At 43.2% G+C, this 21,719-nt stretch overlaps 1 protein-coding gene across 1 annotated transcript in view; it reads left to right on the top strand.

Annotated features, from left to right (window-relative positions):
* clstn2a (calsyntenin 2a) overlaps window positions 1-21,719 on the top strand; it is a 277,961-nt gene that overhangs the window by 186,535 nt on the left and 69,707 nt on the right. The window contains exons 3-8 of the mRNA XM_042308068.1: window positions 3,122-3,317; window positions 5,062-5,270; window positions 9,357-9,506; window positions 16,481-16,666; window positions 19,327-19,584; window positions 21,151-21,272. Of these exons, the coding sequence (XP_042164002.1) occupies window positions 3,122-3,317; window positions 5,062-5,270; window positions 9,357-9,506; window positions 16,481-16,666; window positions 19,327-19,584; window positions 21,151-21,272 (1,121 nt within the window). The remainder of the gene's footprint in view (window positions 1-3,121; window positions 3,318-5,061; window positions 5,271-9,356; window positions 9,507-16,480; window positions 16,667-19,326; window positions 19,585-21,150; window positions 21,273-21,719) is intronic.

Raw genomic sequence — 21,719 nt, forward strand, 5'->3', positions numbered from 1 at the left:
AAGCCTCCCGATAGGGCCGCCAAGAGAGACCCGCTTTTTAATCAGCCACACACACACACACACACACACACACTACACACACTACACAAACACCACCATCATCATGATGAGACAAAACACACACCATGAGAGGGAATTGAACGTGACATTTGATTAAAAGGAGGATAATTAACATGGTGGATGAAGTCATCTGTTTCTAAGTAGGGAAAGGGGATGATTTTGGGGGTCACTGTCCTAGATAGATGCCCATAGGCTGTGTTTACACAGGCAGCCCATATCTTTTTTCACTAATTGGTCACATCAGGACTTTTCATTGGTCAAAAGACCAATTAGTGAAAAATATCAGAATTGGGCTGCCTGTGTAAACACAGCCTTAGAAGGCCAGATGGGCAAACTCGGGGTTTTGCACCAACTTTCAGGGATTAAACAGCAAACTTTCAAAGAGGAGGAACTAGACTTGAGTTCAAAATGTAAATAAAGACAGTTTCAGTTTTGTTTTACTTTTCACTTAAGCTTTGTGTGTTCAGAGTCCTAATGGCAGATGCTAACTTGGGCACAGACTGATGCAAATATTGAGTAAGTAAGGTCACTTCTTCAGTAGATGGCACAGGAGGCTAGTGAGAGGAGGATGGCTCATAATAATGACTGTAATGAAGTGAATGGAATAGTATCAATTACAATGAATCAATGTGTTTTGATGTCTGTGAAAGAACATCCAAAGTACCGTAACCTGATCTTTGCAAAACACATTGCAGAGGAGTACGACTAGGTTTTGACATTTCAGAGGTTCAATTGGAGGTGAGCGTGGACAACACCTGGCACAGAGAAAGCAATGCTCTTTTCCAGCTCAAATTGTTCCTTAGAGATTCAATATGCTCAATTGAATTAACTTTTCTCTGAATAATTTTAGCTGACTCTCACACTTCCCACCAAACTATAGCACTGTTTCACATTTACTGTGAAAACATCCACTTCCTGTAAGATATATGCCAAAGAGATCAGGCCCAACATGGTGAGATTCAGATAAATAGCTGACTATTAGAGCTCATCTCCCAGCAGTGCTTGTGAGAGGCAATCTAATTGCTGTTCAAGAGAGATTCAAGGTGCTCTTATGCTGACATGATGAGAAACTTGTTCCCTGAAATCTGTCTGTCTTTACCATTTCCATCGACCGTCGATACGTTCCCTGACCCTGGCTCCTTGCCCTTAACCAGAAACATACATTTGTGCCCAACCAGATGGAGCGGACAACGGCTGTGCATCAGAACCAAACTACTAAGTGAAAATGTTTTTATTTTATTCCAAGTACTCTGTACATTTGTGTATTTTATATATAGTGTATGATTGTTTCTGTTATTTTCATATTGTCTCCCCCTGCCTCCCTCTCCATCTAACTAAATATCTGGACACCACTGGATGTGCAGAGCCTTGATGTGCTTATCTTTCCCCTCGCATGCCGCCCACTGTGTTTGGCTTATTATTTTCTCCCTCTGTGCACCTCGCCGCCTATTGTGGTGGCCGTTTCATTTCGATAAGGCATTGAAATATAGAGGGGAAATTTAAACCGCAAGCCCAGGCAGCAGCACGGACATGCGGACCGCAGAGGGTAAATTGTTATTTCACCATTACGGATGGAGAGAGAACTGAACGGGTGGAATTAGTTCTAAAAAATAAAAAATGAGAGAGAAAGAGCAAGGGATGAAAAATGGAGGGAGAGAGAAAGAGAGAGAGAATATGTTTGGCTTATCAGAGCTTGGCAGTTGGGCTTGTGCACACAAGGGATAGACCTGGCACTTTTTGTTCCTGACGTCCTGCTGGGATTTAGGTCGGCTGTCACGGGGTCAGGGGCGCGAGGCTTTTCCCTTAAGGCCATTTCCCCAAATCCCTGAAAAGAACACTCACAGAAAGATAGAGACAGTTCCAGAATCAGAAACTTGTTTAAAAAAGAGCAAAAAGAGCAAAACAAAATGTCAATTTGTGAGTTGGCGTAGCATATCTGAACTTATTTCCTTCTTGACTACACCTGGTACACCTGGTGTCAGGCCCCTACTTCATTTCTGTCACTGAGATATGCTGACAAAGATTATTGTGTTCAGCAGTGGGACTGACTCAAATATGAGGTGATGTCTCAACAAGTTCATGAACAATGTGTATTGCCCAATATTGCATTGACTCTGAACAAGTTGAGGATATTGTAGGGAGGATTCGAGGGATTTGTTAACCTACTACACCAAGAGGTTTGGAAGTCTTACAAGATCACCGAGTGTTGGTCCAATGGACGAGGTTTACCACCCTACCCCATCACCAAGAAAGTGTTCTCCAGTTTTTCTCTTAAAAGACAATCACACAACTCTTGCTGTGCCACCAATGGTAGGAAACGGTTTGTCGATCCCACTTCTGACACCAGTGTAGTGAATGTGGGACGCAGTCAGTAGCAAGGCTTGAACCAGAGACCCTGACAAGGCAAACACACACTCTGTGTCACAACTACACTCTGTGTCATAAGGGAGGTCGTGCTTACATGTGACAACTTCAATCTGACTCATTCAACAAGGTAAAACTATTTTTTTTACAACAAACGATTGTATAAAATTACTCATCTCCAGCAGACAATTCAACTTCAGTTGAACTGGATTATCACACCACTTGTGCTATTAAAAGCTGAGATAGAAAACCAGCATGAACTCTCGTATATCTCCTATTGGAGACCATGAAAACTTTATTAAAAACCTAAGTTTTCTGGAAGGTGGCCTGGAGAGAGGAATATCGAAAAACTAAGCAAACACAAATTGCATTTCCTTCTCCCTGTCTGGCCTGGCACGACATGATGCCACCGAGGCAATTACAACTGCAGAACTGAGGCAATTACAACTGCAGAACTGAGGCAATTACAACTGCAGAACACTGTCTCAGTCTCTTAGCAGCTCAGCTGTTTTTTGCCACCACCTCTTAAAACATACACAATGTCCTCGACAACAGTCTTTAGAGTGGCGGCATGCAGAGACATTTCCAGGTCTGATCTGTAAATAGGTTGACACACTTTTAATCCTTTCTCTCTACCTTGTTTCCTCTCCACCCCTCTTGTCCTCCTCCTCCTCCTCTTCCATCTCCTCTTGTTCAGGGGAGATCTGTGCATTTAAGATCCACGGACAGGAGGCCCCGTTCGAGGCGGTGGTCCTGAACAGGACGTCAGGGGAGGGGGTCCTGAGGGCCAAGGGCCCGGTGGACTGTGAGACCCAGAAGGAGTACACCTTCATCATCCAGGCTTACGACTGTGGGGCGGAGGCCAGTGGAGCCAGCTGGAAGAAGTCACATAAGTAAGGAAGGGTGTGTCGGGTATGGGGGTTGGTGTGCATGTATGTTGGAGGGAATGTCGGGGTTGGTGTGTGTGTGTTAGGTACATGTATGTTGGAGGGAATGTCGGGGTTGGTGTGTGTGTGTCAGGTGGGGTTGTGTGTTGGTTGGAGGGAATGTCGGGGGTTGGTGTGTGTGTGTCAGGTACGGGGTTGGTGTGTATGTATGTTGGAGGGAATGTCGGGGGCTGGTGTGTGTGTCAGGTGTTGGTGTATGTGTGTGTTGGAGGGAATGTCGGGGGGTTGTTGGGTGTCAGGTACGGGGTTGGTGTGTGTGTGTGTTGGAGGGAATGTCGGGGGGTTGGTGTGTGGTGGGGTTGGAGGGAATGTCAGAGGTGTGTGTGTGTAGGGAATGTTGGGGGTTGGTGTGGAGGGAATGTTGGTGTGTGTGTTGGAGGGAATGTCAGAGGGTGTGTGTGTATGTGTGTTGGAGGGAATGTTGGAGGGTATGTGTGTGCGCCTGTATCTTTGTGTAATGTGTGTGTGTGAGATCGATTTTTGTAAAACATGATGCATTGCACAAGCAAACTGATATGTCCCTACATGCCCAAGCCACGTGTACAGTATGTGGGTCCTACAGTTGTTCTCAAAACTATGGTCGTAGACAGTGACAGATCACATCCACTGTGCAATACCTAGTCACAGCTGAGACTTCCTCAATGTTCAGCTCGTGGGATGTTTTTAATTAATAAGGACCTGAAGGATCCTTATGAGCCAGACAGTTGTGGACAACCGCAAATCAAGCCCTACATCCCTGCTCTGATGAAGTGCTATTGAAAGCTGTTGTCTAGGGCAACGTCTAAGGCAGATACTGAGAGAGAGGGAGGGATTTCACAGCTTGGGCTTCTTTGATGAATGTCACTTAACATAGAGAGATGGTAGTGTGTGTGTGTGTGTGTGTGTGTGTGTGTGTGTGTGTGTGTGTGTGTGTGTGTGTGTGTGTGTGTGTGTGTGTGTGTGTGTGTGTGTGTGTGTGTGTGTGTGTGTGTGTGTGTGTGTGTGTGTGCGCCTCAGCTAAGCAGCATCACTGCAGGACATTCTAAGTAGGTCTCATTAAGTGAATGTCTTTAATTAGGAAGACATGCTACAGCAACAGACCCACCATCGCTTCTTGTCACACAAGGTCATTGTCAGGACTTAATTAAATAATACTAAGATATTGAAAATATAACTTGTTATGTTTAGTGTTGTTTGGGGATTGTTTTACATAATACAAAGAAGAGGCCCTGAACCAACCTAGATGTAGTGAGGATATCTCTCGTTTGCTCCGGGGCCAAAAAATGGCATCACTACCAACCTTTTTTACAGTACAACTATCCGTGACGGGCAGGATTTGACTTTGTCTGGACTGCTCTCATGTTTCTCTCTCTCTTGTTCTCTCAGCTGGTAACAAGATTATGAGCGGATTTGTATTGTATGTTATGGTTTGTTGTTTCTGATTTTGAGAGCTTAGTAGGGGTTTGGGTTTGAAGACGTTGTGTATTTTGTAATCATTAGTACTTATTTTGTCATGTTGGAAGAAAGGTCTTACTGCCTCTTTCTCGCTCTCTCTCTCTGTCTCTCTCTCTCTCTCTCTCTCTCTCTCTCTCTGTCGCTCTCTCTCTCTGCTGCTCTCTCTCTCTGCTGCTCTCTCTCTCTGTCGCTTTCTCTCTCTCTGTCGCTCTCTCTCTCTCTCTGCTGCTCTCTCTCTTTCTCTCTCTCTCTCCAGGGCAGTGGTTCACATCCAGGTGGATGACGTAAATGAGTTCTCTCCTGTGTTCCGGGAGCCTATGTACCACGCTTCAGCAATGGAAGGGAAGATCTATGACAGCATCCTGCAGGTAGAGGCCTGGGACCAGGACTGTTCTCCGCAGTACAGCCAGATCTGCAACTATGACATCGTCACCTCCAACACGCCCTTTGCCATCGACCGCAACGGTCAGTGACCTCTAACCTCCATCCCTTGACCGCACAACCTGCAGGTCAAAAGGCACAAGTATCCTCATCTCCTCCTGACTTTGCATTAGAGGTCAAATAATTTTGTCTCTCTCCACACACTCTTCATTCAGGAAACAATGTCAACTCTGTCACAGTGGTCAACTTGGTTACACTTTACTTTCCGTAACAGCAGTGACACAAACTGTTCCTCAGGCCATCAATTTGGCTAGGCATCATTTTTATACAGTCACCATCAGAAGTTTGTATCTAGACCGAGTTACAGTCATTACACATGGCCCATGCAGAAATTGAACCCACAAAGTTGCTGTTGCCAGAATTCTTCTCCAACCCACTGAACTTAGTTCATTCTATTCAAAGTACATCTCTCATACCATTTGTCAGTGTGCTGTATTCATGGACTCTTAAAGTGCTTCCCCATTCATCCTCTGATCACAGTGCAGTGTTATACAGAGTGATCTGAAACTGGATCCAGCTCTGTGTGATCAGCGGGAAAACAAGGACAAGTTTAGCGGACAGGCCAAAATGACATCAGATACTCCACAGCTTGCCATCTCTGCTAGCCTCTCTCCTCCCGCTCTCCTCTCTCTCTTTTTCTTCCTTCCTCCCTCTCTCTTCCTCCCTCTCTCTTTCTCTCTCCATCCCCACCTCCTTTCGTTTCTTTCTCTCTGTTTCCCTCTCTCTCTTTCTTAATGTCTTCCTCCCTGTCTGGTACCTCTGATGTCCACTGGCACGGCTCAGGCGCCTCTGTGACCCCCAGGGGACAGCAGGTTGGCACTTTCATGGCTCCCGCGCACCATGCCAGCTCCACGGCTGCCAGTCGCCTTGCCTCCTATGGCCCTCCCAGGCTCTGCAGTGCGACTGGCACTTGTGGTGATCAAATAGAGCTGAGTGTAGTGATGCTTGGGGGCCACCAGAGTGTGTTTTTTACCGAGAGGGCTTCTGGCTCCATCATTAACCGTGGATCAGAGGCCTGAGTAAGTTATTAAATAAAACAGGCCTGTCTGCCCTCTGTAGCTCAGGGAGGGAAGGAGAGAGAGAGATGAGTGAATGAGGAAGGGAGAGACTAACCACTGGAACACATGAACAGAGCACAACTCAGGATATAAAGAAGTACTTTTAATCATGTCTCTCCACCAGTTGGTAAATCTCCCATTACAATTTTTATAGAAATTTGTTCAATAACCCTGTTGGAGTAAAAAAGTCTATCTAATCTAGTCTTGTTAGACATACACCTCAAAGAATGGTGAACTTGAGGATCGGGTCCTGGAGAGCTGTAGTGTGTGCTAGATTTCACAGAGACTACACATTGGGACAGCAATGGGAGATGAGGCTGGGACCAGAGATCCATCGTGTAAATGGGACCTGTTACCTGTCACTGGTGATGTCTCATTTGTAACCTACAGTATACCCTGCCTGGGTCAGATTCTATCCGGGTATTAGATGTGTCACAGTTGCATGTATTGCATTCAATCAAAGAAAAAACAATGCCATCTCTCCTCAGTTCCCTAAAGTGTTATTTAGGATAGAATCCATACAACTCATTGTTGTCAATGGGAGATTTCCACAGAATAATGAGTTGTGCATGGATACAGTCCATTGAGACCAGTGTAACCACCACCACAGCCATTGCGGTGGAACTACAGTACAGTGTTTCGTCTGAATAAAAGCCTCCTTTTGATTCACTGCATGACATGAATCAACACAATCAGAGCTAACAACATACCACTCCACTAACGCTCCGACCCAGATTCACAGAAGGATGTGAGAGACTGAGATATTCTCCTTTTCCAGGGAACATCATGTTCGTAGTACCCATCTGGGAGTGGCGCTGTCCAGGTTTGAGGGCTCACACTGCTCCTGACCTCTCCTCTCCTCTCCTCTCCTGTCCTCTCTGCGATCTCCTTTACAGCATCAGGACCATAGAGATACAACTATAAAGAGGCTGAAATCATAAGTCCCCAAACCACAATTCCTCTCTAGTGCTCTATCTCTATGATCCAGACCCAGGCACACTCTCAGACAACCAAACTGACTCGAGGCTGTTAGCGAGTACACTGAAAATAGACCTAATTTAGGGAAGGTGGGAAAACGAATTCAAACTCAGTTTGGACACACCTATTCATTACAGGGTTTTTCTTTATTTTTACTATTTTCTACATTGTAGAATAATTGTGAAGACATAAAAACTATGAAATAACAAACATGGATTCATGTAGTAACCAAAAAAGGGTTAAACAAATCAAAATATATGTTATATATCAGATTCTTCAAAACAGCCAGCCTTTGCCTTGATGCACACTCTTTGCACAGTCTTGGCATTCTCTCAACCAGTTTCATGAGGTAGTCACCGGGAATGCATTTCAATTAACAGGTGTGTCTTGTTAAAAGTTCATTTGTGGACATTTCTTTCCTTCTTAATGTGTTTGAGACAATCAGTTGTATTGTAACAAGGTAGGGGTGGTATACAGAAGATAGCCCTATTTGGTAAAAGACCAAGTCCATATTATGGCAAGAGCAGCTCAAATAAGAAAAGAGAAATGACAGTCCATCGTTACTTTAACACATTAAGGTCAGTCAATCAGGAAAATTTCAGAACTTTGAAAGTTTCTTCAAGCGCAGTCGCAAAAACCATCAAGCTCTATGATGAAACTGGCTCTCATAAGGACCGCAACAGGAACAGAAGACCCAGAGTAACCTCAGCTGCAGAGGATAAGTTCATTAGAGTTACCAGCCTCAGAAATTGCAGCCCAAATAAATGCTTCAGAGAGTTCAAGTAACAGACACATCTCAACATCAACTGTTCAGAGGAGACTGCATGAATCAGGCCTTCATGGTCGAATTGCTGCAAAGAATCCACTACTAAAAGACACCAATAAGAAGAAGAGACTTGCTTGGGCCAAGAAACTTGAGCAGTGAACATTAGACCAGTGGAAATCTGTTCTTTGGTCTGATGAGTCCAAATTTGAGATTGTTGGTTACAACCGCCGTGTATTTGTGAGACATAGAGTAGGTGAACAGATTATCTCAGCATGTGTGCTTCCCACCGTGAAGCATGGAGGAGGAGGTGTGATGGTCTGGGGGTGCTTTGCTGGTGACACTGTCAGTGATTTATTTGTAATTCAAGGCACACTTAACCAGCATGGCTACCACAGCATTCTGCAGCAATACGCCATCCCATCTGGTTTGCACTTAGTGGGACTATAATTTGTTTTTCAACAGGACAATGACCCAACACATCTCCAGGCTGTGTAAGAGCTATTTGACCAAGAAAGAGAGTGATGGAGTGCTGCATCAGATGATCTGGCCTACACAATCACCTGACCTCAACTGACTTGAGATAGTTTGGGATGAGTTGGACCGCAGAGTGAATTAAAAGCAGCCAACAAGTCCTCAGCATATGTGGGAACTCCTTCAAGACTGTTGGAAAAGCATTCCAGGCGAAGCTGGTTAAGAGAATGCCAAGAGTGTGCAAAGCTGTCATCAATGCAAAGGGTGGCTACATTGAAGAATCTAAAATCTAAAATATATTTGGATTTGTTTAACACTTTTTTGGTTACTACATGATTCCATATGTGTTATTTCATAGTTTTGATGTCTTTACTATTATTCTACAAAATAGTAAAAATAAAGAAAAACCCTTGAATGAGTAGGTGTGTCCAAACTTTTGATACTGGTACTTTTGATACTGGTACTTTTGATACTGGTACTTTTGATACTGGTACTGTATATGGTACACTCAGAAAAAAGGAGCTGTTCCCATAGGAGAACCCTTTGAAGAACCCTTTTAGGTTCCAAGTAGAACCATTCTGGTTCCAGATAGAACCCTTTTGGGTTCAATGTAGGACCGTTTTAACAGAGGGTTCTACATGGAACCAAAAAGTGTTCTCCCTGAACCAAAAGGATCTTAGAGTCTGACGAGCCTTGCGGATGTAGATGGCAAAGGAACTCAGTAAAATTAATTGTAAAATAGGTTTATTCTTTGACTCCAGAAATACAATTTTTGCAGAAGATATCAGTGACTATGAGTTTCTTGAGTGCATCCATGTTTACATTTTCCTTCTCTAGGCAACATCAGAAACACGGAGCGTCTGAGCTACGACAAGAAGCAGCGCTACAAGGTCATGGTGACCGCCTTCGACTGCGGCCAGAAGAGGGCGACGGAGAGTGTGGCGGTGCACATCGACGTCAAGCCTGTCTGCAAACCTGGCTGGCAAGGTGAGTCTAATCAAAGAAGTACACACACTGCTTAGATCTGAGTTGCAGATCCCAAAAGATACTACTAACAGGTTGCTAATTATTTCATAAGTAGTGTGGGTTCCAACATGTTAGAGGAATACTGTATTTATATTTTATTTATTTAACTAGGCAAGTCAGTTAAGAACAAATTCTTATTTTACAATGACGGCCTACCCCGGCCAAACCCTCCCCTACCCGGGCGACGCTGGGCCAGTTGTGCGCTGCCCTATAGAACTCCTGATCACGGCCGGTTGTGATACAGCCCACTATCGAACCAGGGTCTGTAGTGATGCCTCTAGCACTAGGATGGAGTGCTTTAGACCGCTGCACCACTCGGGAGTATCTGGTGAAGAGCAGCAGAAATCGATTGCTTCCACTCAGATTGAAGGACATTTTAAGGGTGTTATCTAATATTTTGCAGATGAACATACCAGACAGTCTACACAGCTGGTGAACAAGTACACAAAGACCAAGGTCAGGCTCGGATTGGGGCCACATGATTCTTGACCAACAAACCTTCCTTTACTTCTCACAAAATGGTTGCAGGCATGTCTCTTAGATTCTCTGTGGTCGCATTGGACTGTTCTTTCCTCCATCTCCAGCCATATGCCACAGCAGTCTGCTTTCAGGGAAAAAGGAGCTCTCATCATCCCCGTGGGGGCTTATAGCTACAATATCACACTCCTGGCTCTGGATCTTACAGTCCTCCTCGACTCGACTCTGTTTACCCGACCAATCCAGGTCAATGGCCCCTGTGGAGAAGGGAAGACGGGGATACAGCGGCATTCTAGACAGAGAGAAAGAGAGAGAGAAGGATAGATAGGGGAGAGAAGAAAGGAGAGGGGCTTTTAGCAGATCCCGTTTTAGAATAAAGCCTTTTAGTGTCTTGGGAACTTGCCTGGATCTTGTCTTGGACTACTGTAGCATGTGCAGAGTGAAAGCCTTTATAAGAGGACAGGGTCCCCCACTGCTTCCCTGTCAGATGTCAGTAGGCCACGTCAGGAGAAGAAAGGCTGGGGAGACATGCGCCGGATATTTCACCTTAACCCAATTGGAAGAAATCACTCCTTTCTTGAAAGGGCAAACAATGACAGAATGGCCACACCTCCACTGTTTGGTTAAAAGCTGAGGGATGGATGCAAGGAATGACCATTGATGATATAAAAATTATAGTTTTAACCATGTTTTAAGGCTATACAGCGTTTGTTTAGAATTACAATGTTTACAAACAGTAGAGTAAAACAAGTGTATATTTTGGTTTCTGATTGACTAAGTTTTAGAGGCATTTCTAAGTTATATTCTTGAAGAACCATTGGGTATATACACTGAGTGTACAAAATATTAAGAACACCGTCCTTATATTGAGTTGTACCAATCCTTTTCCCTCAGAACAGCCTCAATTCCTCTGGGCATGGGCTCTACAAGGTGTTGAAAGTGTTCCACAGTGATGCTGGCCCATGTTGACTCCAATGCTTCCCACAGTTGTGTGAAGTTGCCTTGTTTTGTACATATTGTGTATATATTTAGTGTAAAAGTACAAATAACTGGATGTAGCCATCGCAGATTGCATATTTAAAGACATGGTGTGATTCCTCCTGCTGGAAATGTGTCCAGAGTTGTTCCATTGCCTGGGTGGAGGCTCACACAGTAGTGGGGGATGGCTTAGTACTAAAGGGCAACTCTCCATGAGACACTCCACTGTAAATGTCATCTTCAAATAAAGCTGTACATTTTTATCTACTAGTCCTCAATGCCATGGCAACGGTACATCCTGCAAAGTACAGTACAGTGTCACATTCCCACCGTCTTTGCGTTTGAAAGAAGTCATCAGTCCTCCCCTTGGAGCAATAATAAATATGTTATACACACAAAAGCTCTGAAATGTCTAAAATTCCAGCCATAATTCACCATGGGCTAGCCGTTAACCTTACATATATCAAATCAACTTCAATTGTATTTGTCACATGCGCTGAACACAACAGGTACACCTTACAGTGAAATGCTTACTTACAAGCCCTTAATTAACCAGCAATGCAGTTCAAGAAATATAGTTAATCAAATATTTACTAAATAAACAATCTATTCAATCACAAGGTAACACAAGAAATGTACATAACAATAACGAGGCTCTATATACAGGGGGTACCGGTACAGAGTCAATGTGCGGGGGTACAGGTTAATCGAGGTAATTTGTAAAGTGACTATGCATAGATAATAACCAGCGAGTAGCAGCAGTGTAAAAACAAAAGGGATGGCCATTTGTAAATAGTCCGTGTGGCCATTTGATTAGTTTAGTTGTTCAACAGTCTTCTGGGGTTGGAAGTTATTAAGGAGCCTCTTGGTCCTAGACTTGGCGCGCCGGTACCGCTTGTCGTGCGGTAGCAGAGAGAACAGTCCATGACTAGGGTGGCTGGAGTCCTTCCTCTGACATCACCTAGTATATAGGTCATGAATGTTAGTAAGCTTTGATGAAGTGATGTACTGGACCGTACGAACTACCCTCTGTAGCGCCTTCTGGTCAGATGCTGAGCAGTTGCCATACCAGGGGGTAATGCAACTGGTCAGGATGCTCTCAATGGTGCAGCTATAGAACTTTTTGAGGATCTGGGGACCCATGCCAAATCTTTTCAGTCTCCTGAGGGGGAATAGGTGTTGTCGTGCCCTCTTCACAACTGTCTTGGTGTGTTTGGACCATGATAGTTTGTTGGTGATGTGGACACCAATGACCTTGAAACTCTCGACCCGTTCCACTTCAGTCCTATAGTCCACGATCAGCTCCTTTGTCTGGCTCACATTGAGGGAGAGGTTGTTGTCCTGGCACCACACTGCCAGGTCTCTGACCTCCTCCCTATAGGCTGTCTCATCGTTGTCGATGATCAGGCCTACCACTGTTGTGTCATCAGCAAACTTAATGAGTGTGTTGGAGTCATGCTTGGCCATGCAGTCGTGGGTTAACAGGGAGTACAGGAGGGGACTAAGCACGCACCCCTGAGGGGCCCCAGTGTTGAGGATCAGCGTGGCAGATGTGTGGCAGATGTGTTGTTGCCTACCCTTACCACCTGGGGGGGCTGTCAGGAAGTCCAGGATCCAGTTGCAGAGGGAGATATTTAGTCCCAGGGTCCTCACACAGGTGTTTCTTTTATCCAGGTGGGAAAGGGTAGTGTGGAGTGCGATTGAGATTGCGTCATCTGTGGATCTGTTGGGGCGGTATGAGAATTGGAGTGGGTCTAGGGTTTCTGGCATGATGGTGTTGATGTGAGCCATTACCAACCAACATTACCAGCTTTTCAAAGCACTTCATGGCTACTGACGTGAGTGCTACTGGGTGGTAATCATTTAGGCAGGTTACCTTCACTTCCTTGAGCACAGGGACTATGGTGGTCTGCTTGAAACATATAGGTATTACATACTCGGTCAGGGAGAGGTTGAAATGTCATTGAAGACACTTGACAGTTGGTCCACGCATGCTTTGAGTACACGTCCTGGTAATCCTTCTGGCCCCGCGGCTTTGTGAATGTTGACCTGTTTAAAGGTCTTGCTCACATTGGCTACGGAGAGCGGGATTTATTATAAGCGTCCGGATTAGTGTCCCGCTCCTTGAAAGTGGAAGCTTTAGCCTTTAGCTCGATGTGGATGTTGTCTGTAAACCATGGCTTCTGGTTGTGAAATGTATGTACGGTCACCGAGGGGACGACGTCGTCAATGCATTTATTGATGAAGCCGGTGACTGAGGTGGTGTACTCCTCAATGCCATTGGATGAATCCCGGAACATATTCCAGTCTGTGCTAGCAAAACTGTCCTGTAGCATAGCATCCAGGTCATCTGACCACTTCTGTATTTAGCAAGTCACTGGTACTGCCTGCTTTAGTTGTTACTTGTTAGCAGGAATCAGGAGGATAGAATTATGATCAGATTTGCCAAATGGAGGGCGAGGGAGAGCTTTGTATGCATCTATGTGTGTGGAGTAAAGGTGATCTAGAGATTTTTTTCCTCTGGTTGCACATTTAACATGCTGGTAGAAATTAGGTAAAACTGATTTGTTTGCCTGCAATTAGAATCACAGGTGAAATAGAGAAATTCCTGCACCATTTCTTTTGCCAGCCATCTACAAACTCAGGTTGGCATTTATTGTAATGAATTTTGCCCTGGAGGTAGCTCTGCAGAGTGGTCATTTGCTGGCACAGGGCAAGATTCATGACAATAAACCTGCTCCATCAACATCCTCTCTCTGTCTGCCTCTCCCTGGTCATTATTTTCTCTGAATGTTTGACCTTGAATATATCAAGGAACAGACTCGACAGCTGTCAACTCTATGCTCCACACACAGTAATAAAATGGTCATTACTGCTTCCTAGACTATAAAGAAGACCGGGTGCGGCGCACAGATACATATGGAGGGTAATCGAAATATAAACCGGGTGACAAAGATGACAGACTAAGTCTTGGGGTGGGTAGGGCTTCCCGCAATGGAGCTGTCATGTTCTTTAAGCATGTAATTCTACTCTCACGTACTCTGTCTAACACCATCGCTCTCGTTCTCTCTCTCACACTACATCTACCTTCTCTCTATCTGCCATCTTTCTGGTCATATGCCACCTATCATGGTTCATCTTTACAGCCGCCCATCCCATTCTCTCCCCATTTTCTGGCAATCTGGTATCACTTTGTTCTGGTAGAGAACCATCAATGTCAATCTAGACTTCTTCTGATGATATTGCCTCAGCACTTCAAATGTATTCTTATTTTATTCCACTTCCACACTCCTTTTCTATTCTACTGTTCGACTTAATTTCAGATTCTATTCCCCCCAATTCCTACTGCGATTCTTCTGGCCCAATCAGCAGAGGCGATTTGACTCTCATATTGCCTGTGGTGGTGAAAAGGCCTGCTGGGGACTCCCTGCTGGGGACTCCCTGCCTGGTCTACACATCCCTTTGATAAAGACACACTCTGAAGTAGAATATCTTACCTGGAGTGAGCTGAGCTTGGTCTACCAATCAATAATATATTTTGAGAGATGCCTGTAATTATGTATGTTGTTTGTGACATAATTGGGCAGTGATTCATGTCAAATGAATCCCTTTGTGGTGATATATTAGTATGTTTGTTAGCATTGATAGCAACATTTGTCATTGTAGCATTGTAATTTTAGCTACATGACACTGAGTAGTCTAACACCTGAATTCAATTTAAGCTCAGACAGGACATCCTTTCATTCTTTCTGTCTCAGGTAAGGGTTATTGGTTTGATTTGGAAGGCCTTCCCAGCTAGCAATGAGGAATTGGTCCAGAAGCGGCCCTCTTACGGGGGAGTGTAATTGTAATGGAACTGATTGAATTTGCCCGGAATCGGGTGTTGGACTCGGCCCGGAATCAAAATGAAGGACTGCCCAGAATCGGCCCAAGTACATCGGGCCGTTTCCGTCTACCGGAATTCAGTCGACTTTTCTGTGTATCGTACCAGAATCCCCCCAGGAGCAGCCCGATGCAAATGTAAATAAATGTCTACATGATTTAGTCATTTTTACTATTATACATTTTATACATGCAAATTTTACCCACCCACAAAAAAAACAGTTTGTGTCAGAGAAAACATCTTACACCTATCTGGTGATCGTGTCAGCGTGCAAGCGCCTGGCCCACCACAGGAGTCGCTACATGATGGGACAAGGACATCCCGGCCGGCCAAACCCTCCCCTAACTCGGACAACGCTGGGCCAATTGTGCGTCGCCTCATAGGTCTCCCAGTCGTGGCCAGCACGTATCTTGAACCAGCATCTGTAGCAACGCAGTTTGCACTGCAATGCAGTGTCTTAGACCGCTGCGCCACTCGGGAGACTCCATGCACAAAGTTTTTAATGCTCATCAGATTCACAAAGTATCAAAATACTAAAATACTACACAGGACTCTTAAAGAATTTCATTTAAATGTTAATTGCATTTTTTTAAATCACAGAAACAATGAGAAAGTATGGAAAAATAAATAATGAAATGTTAATTATATAAAGTAGCCCGTGTACTCATCAGCCCCAATCGGCCCGAGCCCCAAGTAATACATTTGGGACAGATAACTCACACCGGAATTGGCCCGAGCTCAATCCCCACATCCTAGCCATAAGTAATACTGCTGAAGGCGGCACTGAATCGGGCCACATGATGTCGGCTGAGTCAGACTCTCAGCCGAGTGCCCCGACTTTCAGCCGGAATCGGCCCAGATCCACTGTGCTAGCTGGGATGATAGCAGGTCCCTGTCATGCGTGTCGCCAAAACAGCGGGGTGACATGGATTAGAAAGCACGGTTGGTTAGCGTAGCATAGCCTCCTGTATCAGAACCTCGCTTCTTCCTAAGCTCCTTGGTGTGTGAAGTCACCTTTCAGCTTTAGTGAGGTGTGCTCCGTGATGCCTTCAATTCAGAGGCATTCAGTGGAACCCTTTGCCTCTGTAGTATTGTCGCTGTGGTTGAGCTAGCCTAGCGAAGGATACGACTGACCTTCATGCAAAGTGAATACTAAACCAGAATGGTATATAACAATATATGCCATTCAGCAGACACCTTTATCCAAAGCAACATACAGTCATGCTGGCATACAATTTACATATGGGTGGACACGGTAATCAAACCCACAACCCTGGAGGAGCAAACACCATGCTCTACCGACTGAGCCATACAGGACCAAAAAAAAAGGCAAATAATATATAACAGTAGGAGAGACTGAAATGGTCAGTGGCTGACTACATTTATCATTTCTAGGTGATTTATTTAATTTCGTTGTTTCGTTTTAGAAGGAATAAAAACATTTATATTTTGAAATGTTTGTGTCTAAAGTAGCAAAATGATGATAAAAGAGTTCAGTGTATTGTTGTGCAATCAAGCTAGCCTTGCAGTTATTTGGACAAATTAATTTTCTATTGGAATAATAAACTACAATAATATTCTACTTTGTTTCTCCCAGGCTGGAACAAACAAGTGGACTATGAGCCCGGGACAGGAAGTAAGCAGCTGTTTCCCAAGATGCACCTGGAGACTTGTGATGGCCCATTGTCGGCGGTGAGAGCCATGGTGGAGCTGCAGACCAGCCACATTGGGAAGGGCTGCGACCGAGAGACCTACTCCGAGAAGTCCATGCAGAAACTCTGTGGTAAGCCAATTAATAAGGAAAGAGAGGACAAAAGAAAACAATAAAATGTACCAATAACATTTCAACCTGTGTGCGGTTACATAATGTGTCATTCATAATTACACTTGTGACTAGTGAAGTCATACAGACAATTGTGTCCCATTAGTTGTCTCCGATTATTTACTCTAATTTCACATTTTCTGCCTCGTTAATTACCACCAATATCTAGCAGTCAAATTATAAACAAGTAGGGGTATTTAAATGTAATTTGTAACACATAGGAAAGTGTATATTAAATCAACCTTATGAATCATTTTTATTAATAAGTGAACATGTTCATTGTGAAGAGTTTAAGATGTGAAATGTCTCAGATTTGTACTATATTTCTTCCTTGGATTTATTTTCCTGTTGTGTAAAACTGAAGCGTGGTATGGTTGATTTGAACAATTCATTATGCAGCAATAACAGTTCATTGGTGGACTCTAGTCTAAGTCTTTAAGTGTTTGTGTAACGATGGCTACACAGGCATACTTAATATACTCATTTGGATTTCCATACTTCTTTAATATGCAAAGTGATTTCCATACTTATTTAGTATGCAAAGTGATGTCCATACTTCTTTAGTATGCAAAGTGATTTCCATACTTCTTTAGTGTGCAAAGTGATTTCCATACTTCTTTAATATGCAAAGTGATTTCCATACTTCTTTAGTGTGCAAAGTGATTTCCATACTTCTTTAATATGCAAAGTGATTTCCATACTTCTTTAATATGCAAAGTGATTTCCATACTTCTTTTATATGCAAAGTGATTTCCATACTTCTTTAATATGCAAAGTGATTTCCATACTTCTTTAATATGCAAAGTGATTTCCATACTTCTTTAGTGTGCAAAGTGATTTCCATACTTCTTTAATATGCAAAGTGATTTCCATACTTCTTTAATATGCAAAGTGATTTCCATACTTCTTTTATATGCAAAGTGATTTCCATACTTCTTTAATATGCAAAGTGATTTCCATACTTCTTTAGTATGCAAAGTGATTTCCATACTTCTTTAGTATGCAAAGTGATTTCCATACTTATTTAGTATGCAAAGTTTGCAAGCCAGGAACTTTTCCAAACCTCAATAATCATTATCTAATATGCAATAAAACACATTGTAAAAAAATGTATTAGTCACACTTTATTTGGATTTCCCATCTGCAGATGCTCTAGAGATGTTAATGCTAGCAACAAACTATCTGTTGACAAGAAACTGCTTACTAAGGTTACGGTTAGGGTTAAGGTTAGGTTTAGAATAAGAGTTAGAGTATGGGTTAGGTTTAGAATAAGAGTTAGAGTATGGGTTAGGTTTAGAATAAGAGTAAGGGTTAGGGTTAGGTTTAGAATAAGAGTTAGAGTTAGAGTAAGAGTAAGGGTTAGGGTTAGGTTTAGAATAAGAGTTAGAGTAAGGGTTAGGGTTAGGTTTAGAATAAGAGTTAGAGTTAGAGTAAGTGTTAGGGTTAGGTTTAGAATAAGAGTTAGAGTAAGTGTTAGGGTTAGGTTTAGAATAAGAGTTAGAGTAAGAGTAAGGGTTAGGGTTAGGTTTAGAATAAGGTTAGGATCGTTAGTTTAAATGTTACTGAGTATCTACAAATGGACTATCCAAATAAAGTGTTACCTTTTTTTCCGAGCAACATTGCTTTCTGTGAGAGTACAGATATCGGTACACATACTGTAAATAGAGTACACAGATATTGCTCAAGAGGGCCACCATATTATCTTTAGAGCCACTTAAAGGTAAACAAACAACATCCTATGTCCCATTGTTTAAAAAAAATCAACTTTATTTCCTAAGCAGAGAAAGTTGAAAGTGTGATGTATTCATAGTTCCCATGGCCAGACGTGGGCTGGTCGAAACAGATGAAAAGAGAGAGGGGTCGTGGATTTGACAAGCCCTCTGAAAACTGTACATAGTGAGAGTATGAGACTGAATCTCATCAACTTCTCACGATCACAGTGAAAGTCATGAGAGAGTTAAGAGGCCTGGGTGTGTATTTATGCTGGCCTATCAATTGACAGACATAAATGTTGTATAGCTTAAAAGATCCAGCTTGTTTCTTCTGAAGGGTGGGCAGGGCGGGAATTTGGTGGTGAGAACCAAGGGTCCTAACAAACTGGGTCATTCACCACTCATCAGCTTCAGACAGTCACCCCTTGTGTGACATGGAGAGGGTGATGCTGTCAAATACCTTAACCATAGAAAAGTGTTCAGTTCACAACAGTTCCACATCCTATTTCTGTACTGTTGCATTCTAAACACCCTGCATGGACATCGTAGGATTAGAGGGTTTTAGATAACTTCCAATTCAAACATTAGAAATACTGTGTCAGTAAATGTGTACAGTACATCCACTGTATATCAACCATATTCACACTATACATTTCTATATCTGTTCAGTCTCTAATAGCTCTATGCTCACTCTACCTACTTGTATGTAAACTTTGTTTAAACTCTGTTGTCTGTATTTTGTCTTTCACTAGCAGCACCATATCACCAAGTAAAGTTCTGAGTATGTGTAAATGTACTTGGTGAATCAAGGTGATTTTGAATCTGACCAGTCTCCTTTTAACCTGGTGCCACTTCTCGTGTGTGATGATGTCACCGACTGATTATACTCGTTTTCAATTCCTCCTCTAGGTGCGGCGTCCGGCAGCACGGACCTCCTCCCCGCCCCCAGTATCTCCACCAATTGGACGGCTTCACTGCTGACGGACAGCGGGCGGGACAGTGACCTCATCTTCAACTTCGACGGGCGGCAGGCGGCCAACGTGCCAGAGCAGGTGGTTCCACAGAACCTGACTGACCAGTTCACCATCGCCACGTGGATGAAACACGGGCCCAGCCCCGGTCTGAGGGCCGAGAAAGAGACCCTGCTCTGCAACTCCGACAAGACCGGTGAGAACAGGAAGGGGTTGAGTTGGGAGATTTGGTCCATCCTAGGTCATTGTTCATGAAATCAGGATTTTATGGTGGTGGAGGTGGTGAGACTTTTTGTTTCCTGTCACGTGATTTTTAGAGAAGGTCAATGTAATTTTTACAGCTACCATTTATGGTTTAGAAACCCAAAAACGAACCAAAGACCTTTAGCTACTATTTAATATGATGATTTCAAAAGGTGCGTTGTAGCACAGTAGCAAATGCCGTCCAACGTCAGGACAGTTAGTGTCCAATGTGGGAGACAGGAACATTTTGTGCCAAATCTGGAGTAGTGATGGCGTAGTCACATACAGTGCTTTTAGAAAGTATTCACACACTTTTTGGGGGTTGATGGTGGTCGTCACATAGATGCACAGATTGTTTTGTCGTCTGTCGACCACTTCTAGTTTCAGAGTTAGATTGAGTGAAGCTGTGAGGGTTTGGCTGGAGACAGGCAGCCTGACAGGCTCTTATTGATCCCATCGATCACTCCGCTCACACTGAGAGAAAAGGAAGGTCCATCAATACGCACGGCCAAAAGAGCCCTGTGTCAGCCCAGCGGCTCCCAGGAAAGGCACGGAGGGGGGGGAGTTATGATGCCACAATGGCAAAGGGAGCATGTGACATTTATTGAGCTGCCTCGTGAAGGTGGCAGGATTTATTTCAAAATGGCACATGTCAATAGCACTTACAGGACATACCACATTAACAAGCCCCTTTGCCCATAATGACAGACATCCTTTTAGATAGAGCACTGCTTTAGGAGAGCATTTGTAGAATATCATTTATTTTCACTCTTAACTGGAATATAGCTTTTTGGTCAGATAAGTTCCATTATATAATATAGTTGGATAAGTTCCATTATATAATATAGTCGGATAAGTCCATTATATAATATAGTCGGATAAGGTCCATTATATAATATAGTCGGATAAGTTCCATTATATAATATAGTCGGATAAGGTCCATTATATAATAAAGTCGGATAAGGTCCATTATATAATATAGTTGGATAAGGTCCATTATATAATATAGTTGGATAAGGTCCATTATATAATATAGTCGGATAAGGTCCATTATATAACATAGTCGGATAAGGTCCATTATATAACATAGTCGGATAAGGTCCATTATATAATATAGTCAGATAAGGTCCATTATATAATATAGTTGGATACGGTCCATTATATAATATAGTCGGATAAGGTCCATTATATAATATAGTCGGATAAGGTCCATTATATAATATAGTCGGATAAGGTCCATTATATAATATAGTCGGATAAGGTCCATTATATAATATAGTCGGATAAGGTCCATTATATAATATAGTCGGATAAGGTCCATTATATAATATAGTCGGATAAGGTCCATTATATAATATAGTCGGATAAGGTCCATTATATAATATAGTTCGGATAAGGTCCATTATATAATATAGTTCGGATAAGGTCCATTATATAATATGGTCGGATAAGGTCCATTATAATTCTAGTTTCATACAGTAGAAGTAAAGTATCTATGTTTTTCCGTATCCGTGTGCAGAGATGAACCGGCACCACTACTCCCTGTACGTCCACAACTGCCGTCTGGTCTTCCTACTCAGGAGAGACTTCACCCAGGTCGACACCTTCCGCCCCGCAGAGTTCCACTGGAAACTGGAGCAGGTGAGCTGACCTTTGACCCAGTAGTCAAGTCATGATGATGGGAACCTCCACTGGGCCTATGGGCCTATGTTCCAATGTCCATACTAGGACACCACTTAGAATACATGCTGTATATAATGGTAGGGGCTAAGGGAGTGGGAATTGTGTCTTTGACTTTCTCAAATGAGTAAACAGTCAATATGTTACCCATTGGACAATGCTGCTTTGTAAATTAACTTGAGGTGGGTAAGGCTTAAAAGTAAGCAGCTACTGTTGTGTTGCTTTGCTAAATTAACTTGAGGTGGGTAAGGCTTAAAAGTAAGCAGCTACTGTTGTGTTGCTTTGGAAGTCTTGTGTTGGTAAATGACTATTCCAGTCATGTCTCTCTCACTGAGTTTTTCCTCAGGTAGACAAACAGCAGTAGAGCAGTAGATTTTGTTTGCGAGACATCTTTCGTTGTTTGTAGGT

This window comes from Oncorhynchus tshawytscha, linkage group LG28, assembly GCF_018296145.1.
Source record: "Oncorhynchus tshawytscha isolate Ot180627B linkage group LG28, Otsh_v2.0, whole genome shotgun sequence".
Taxonomy (NCBI): domain Eukaryota; kingdom Metazoa; phylum Chordata; class Actinopteri; order Salmoniformes; family Salmonidae; genus Oncorhynchus; species Oncorhynchus tshawytscha.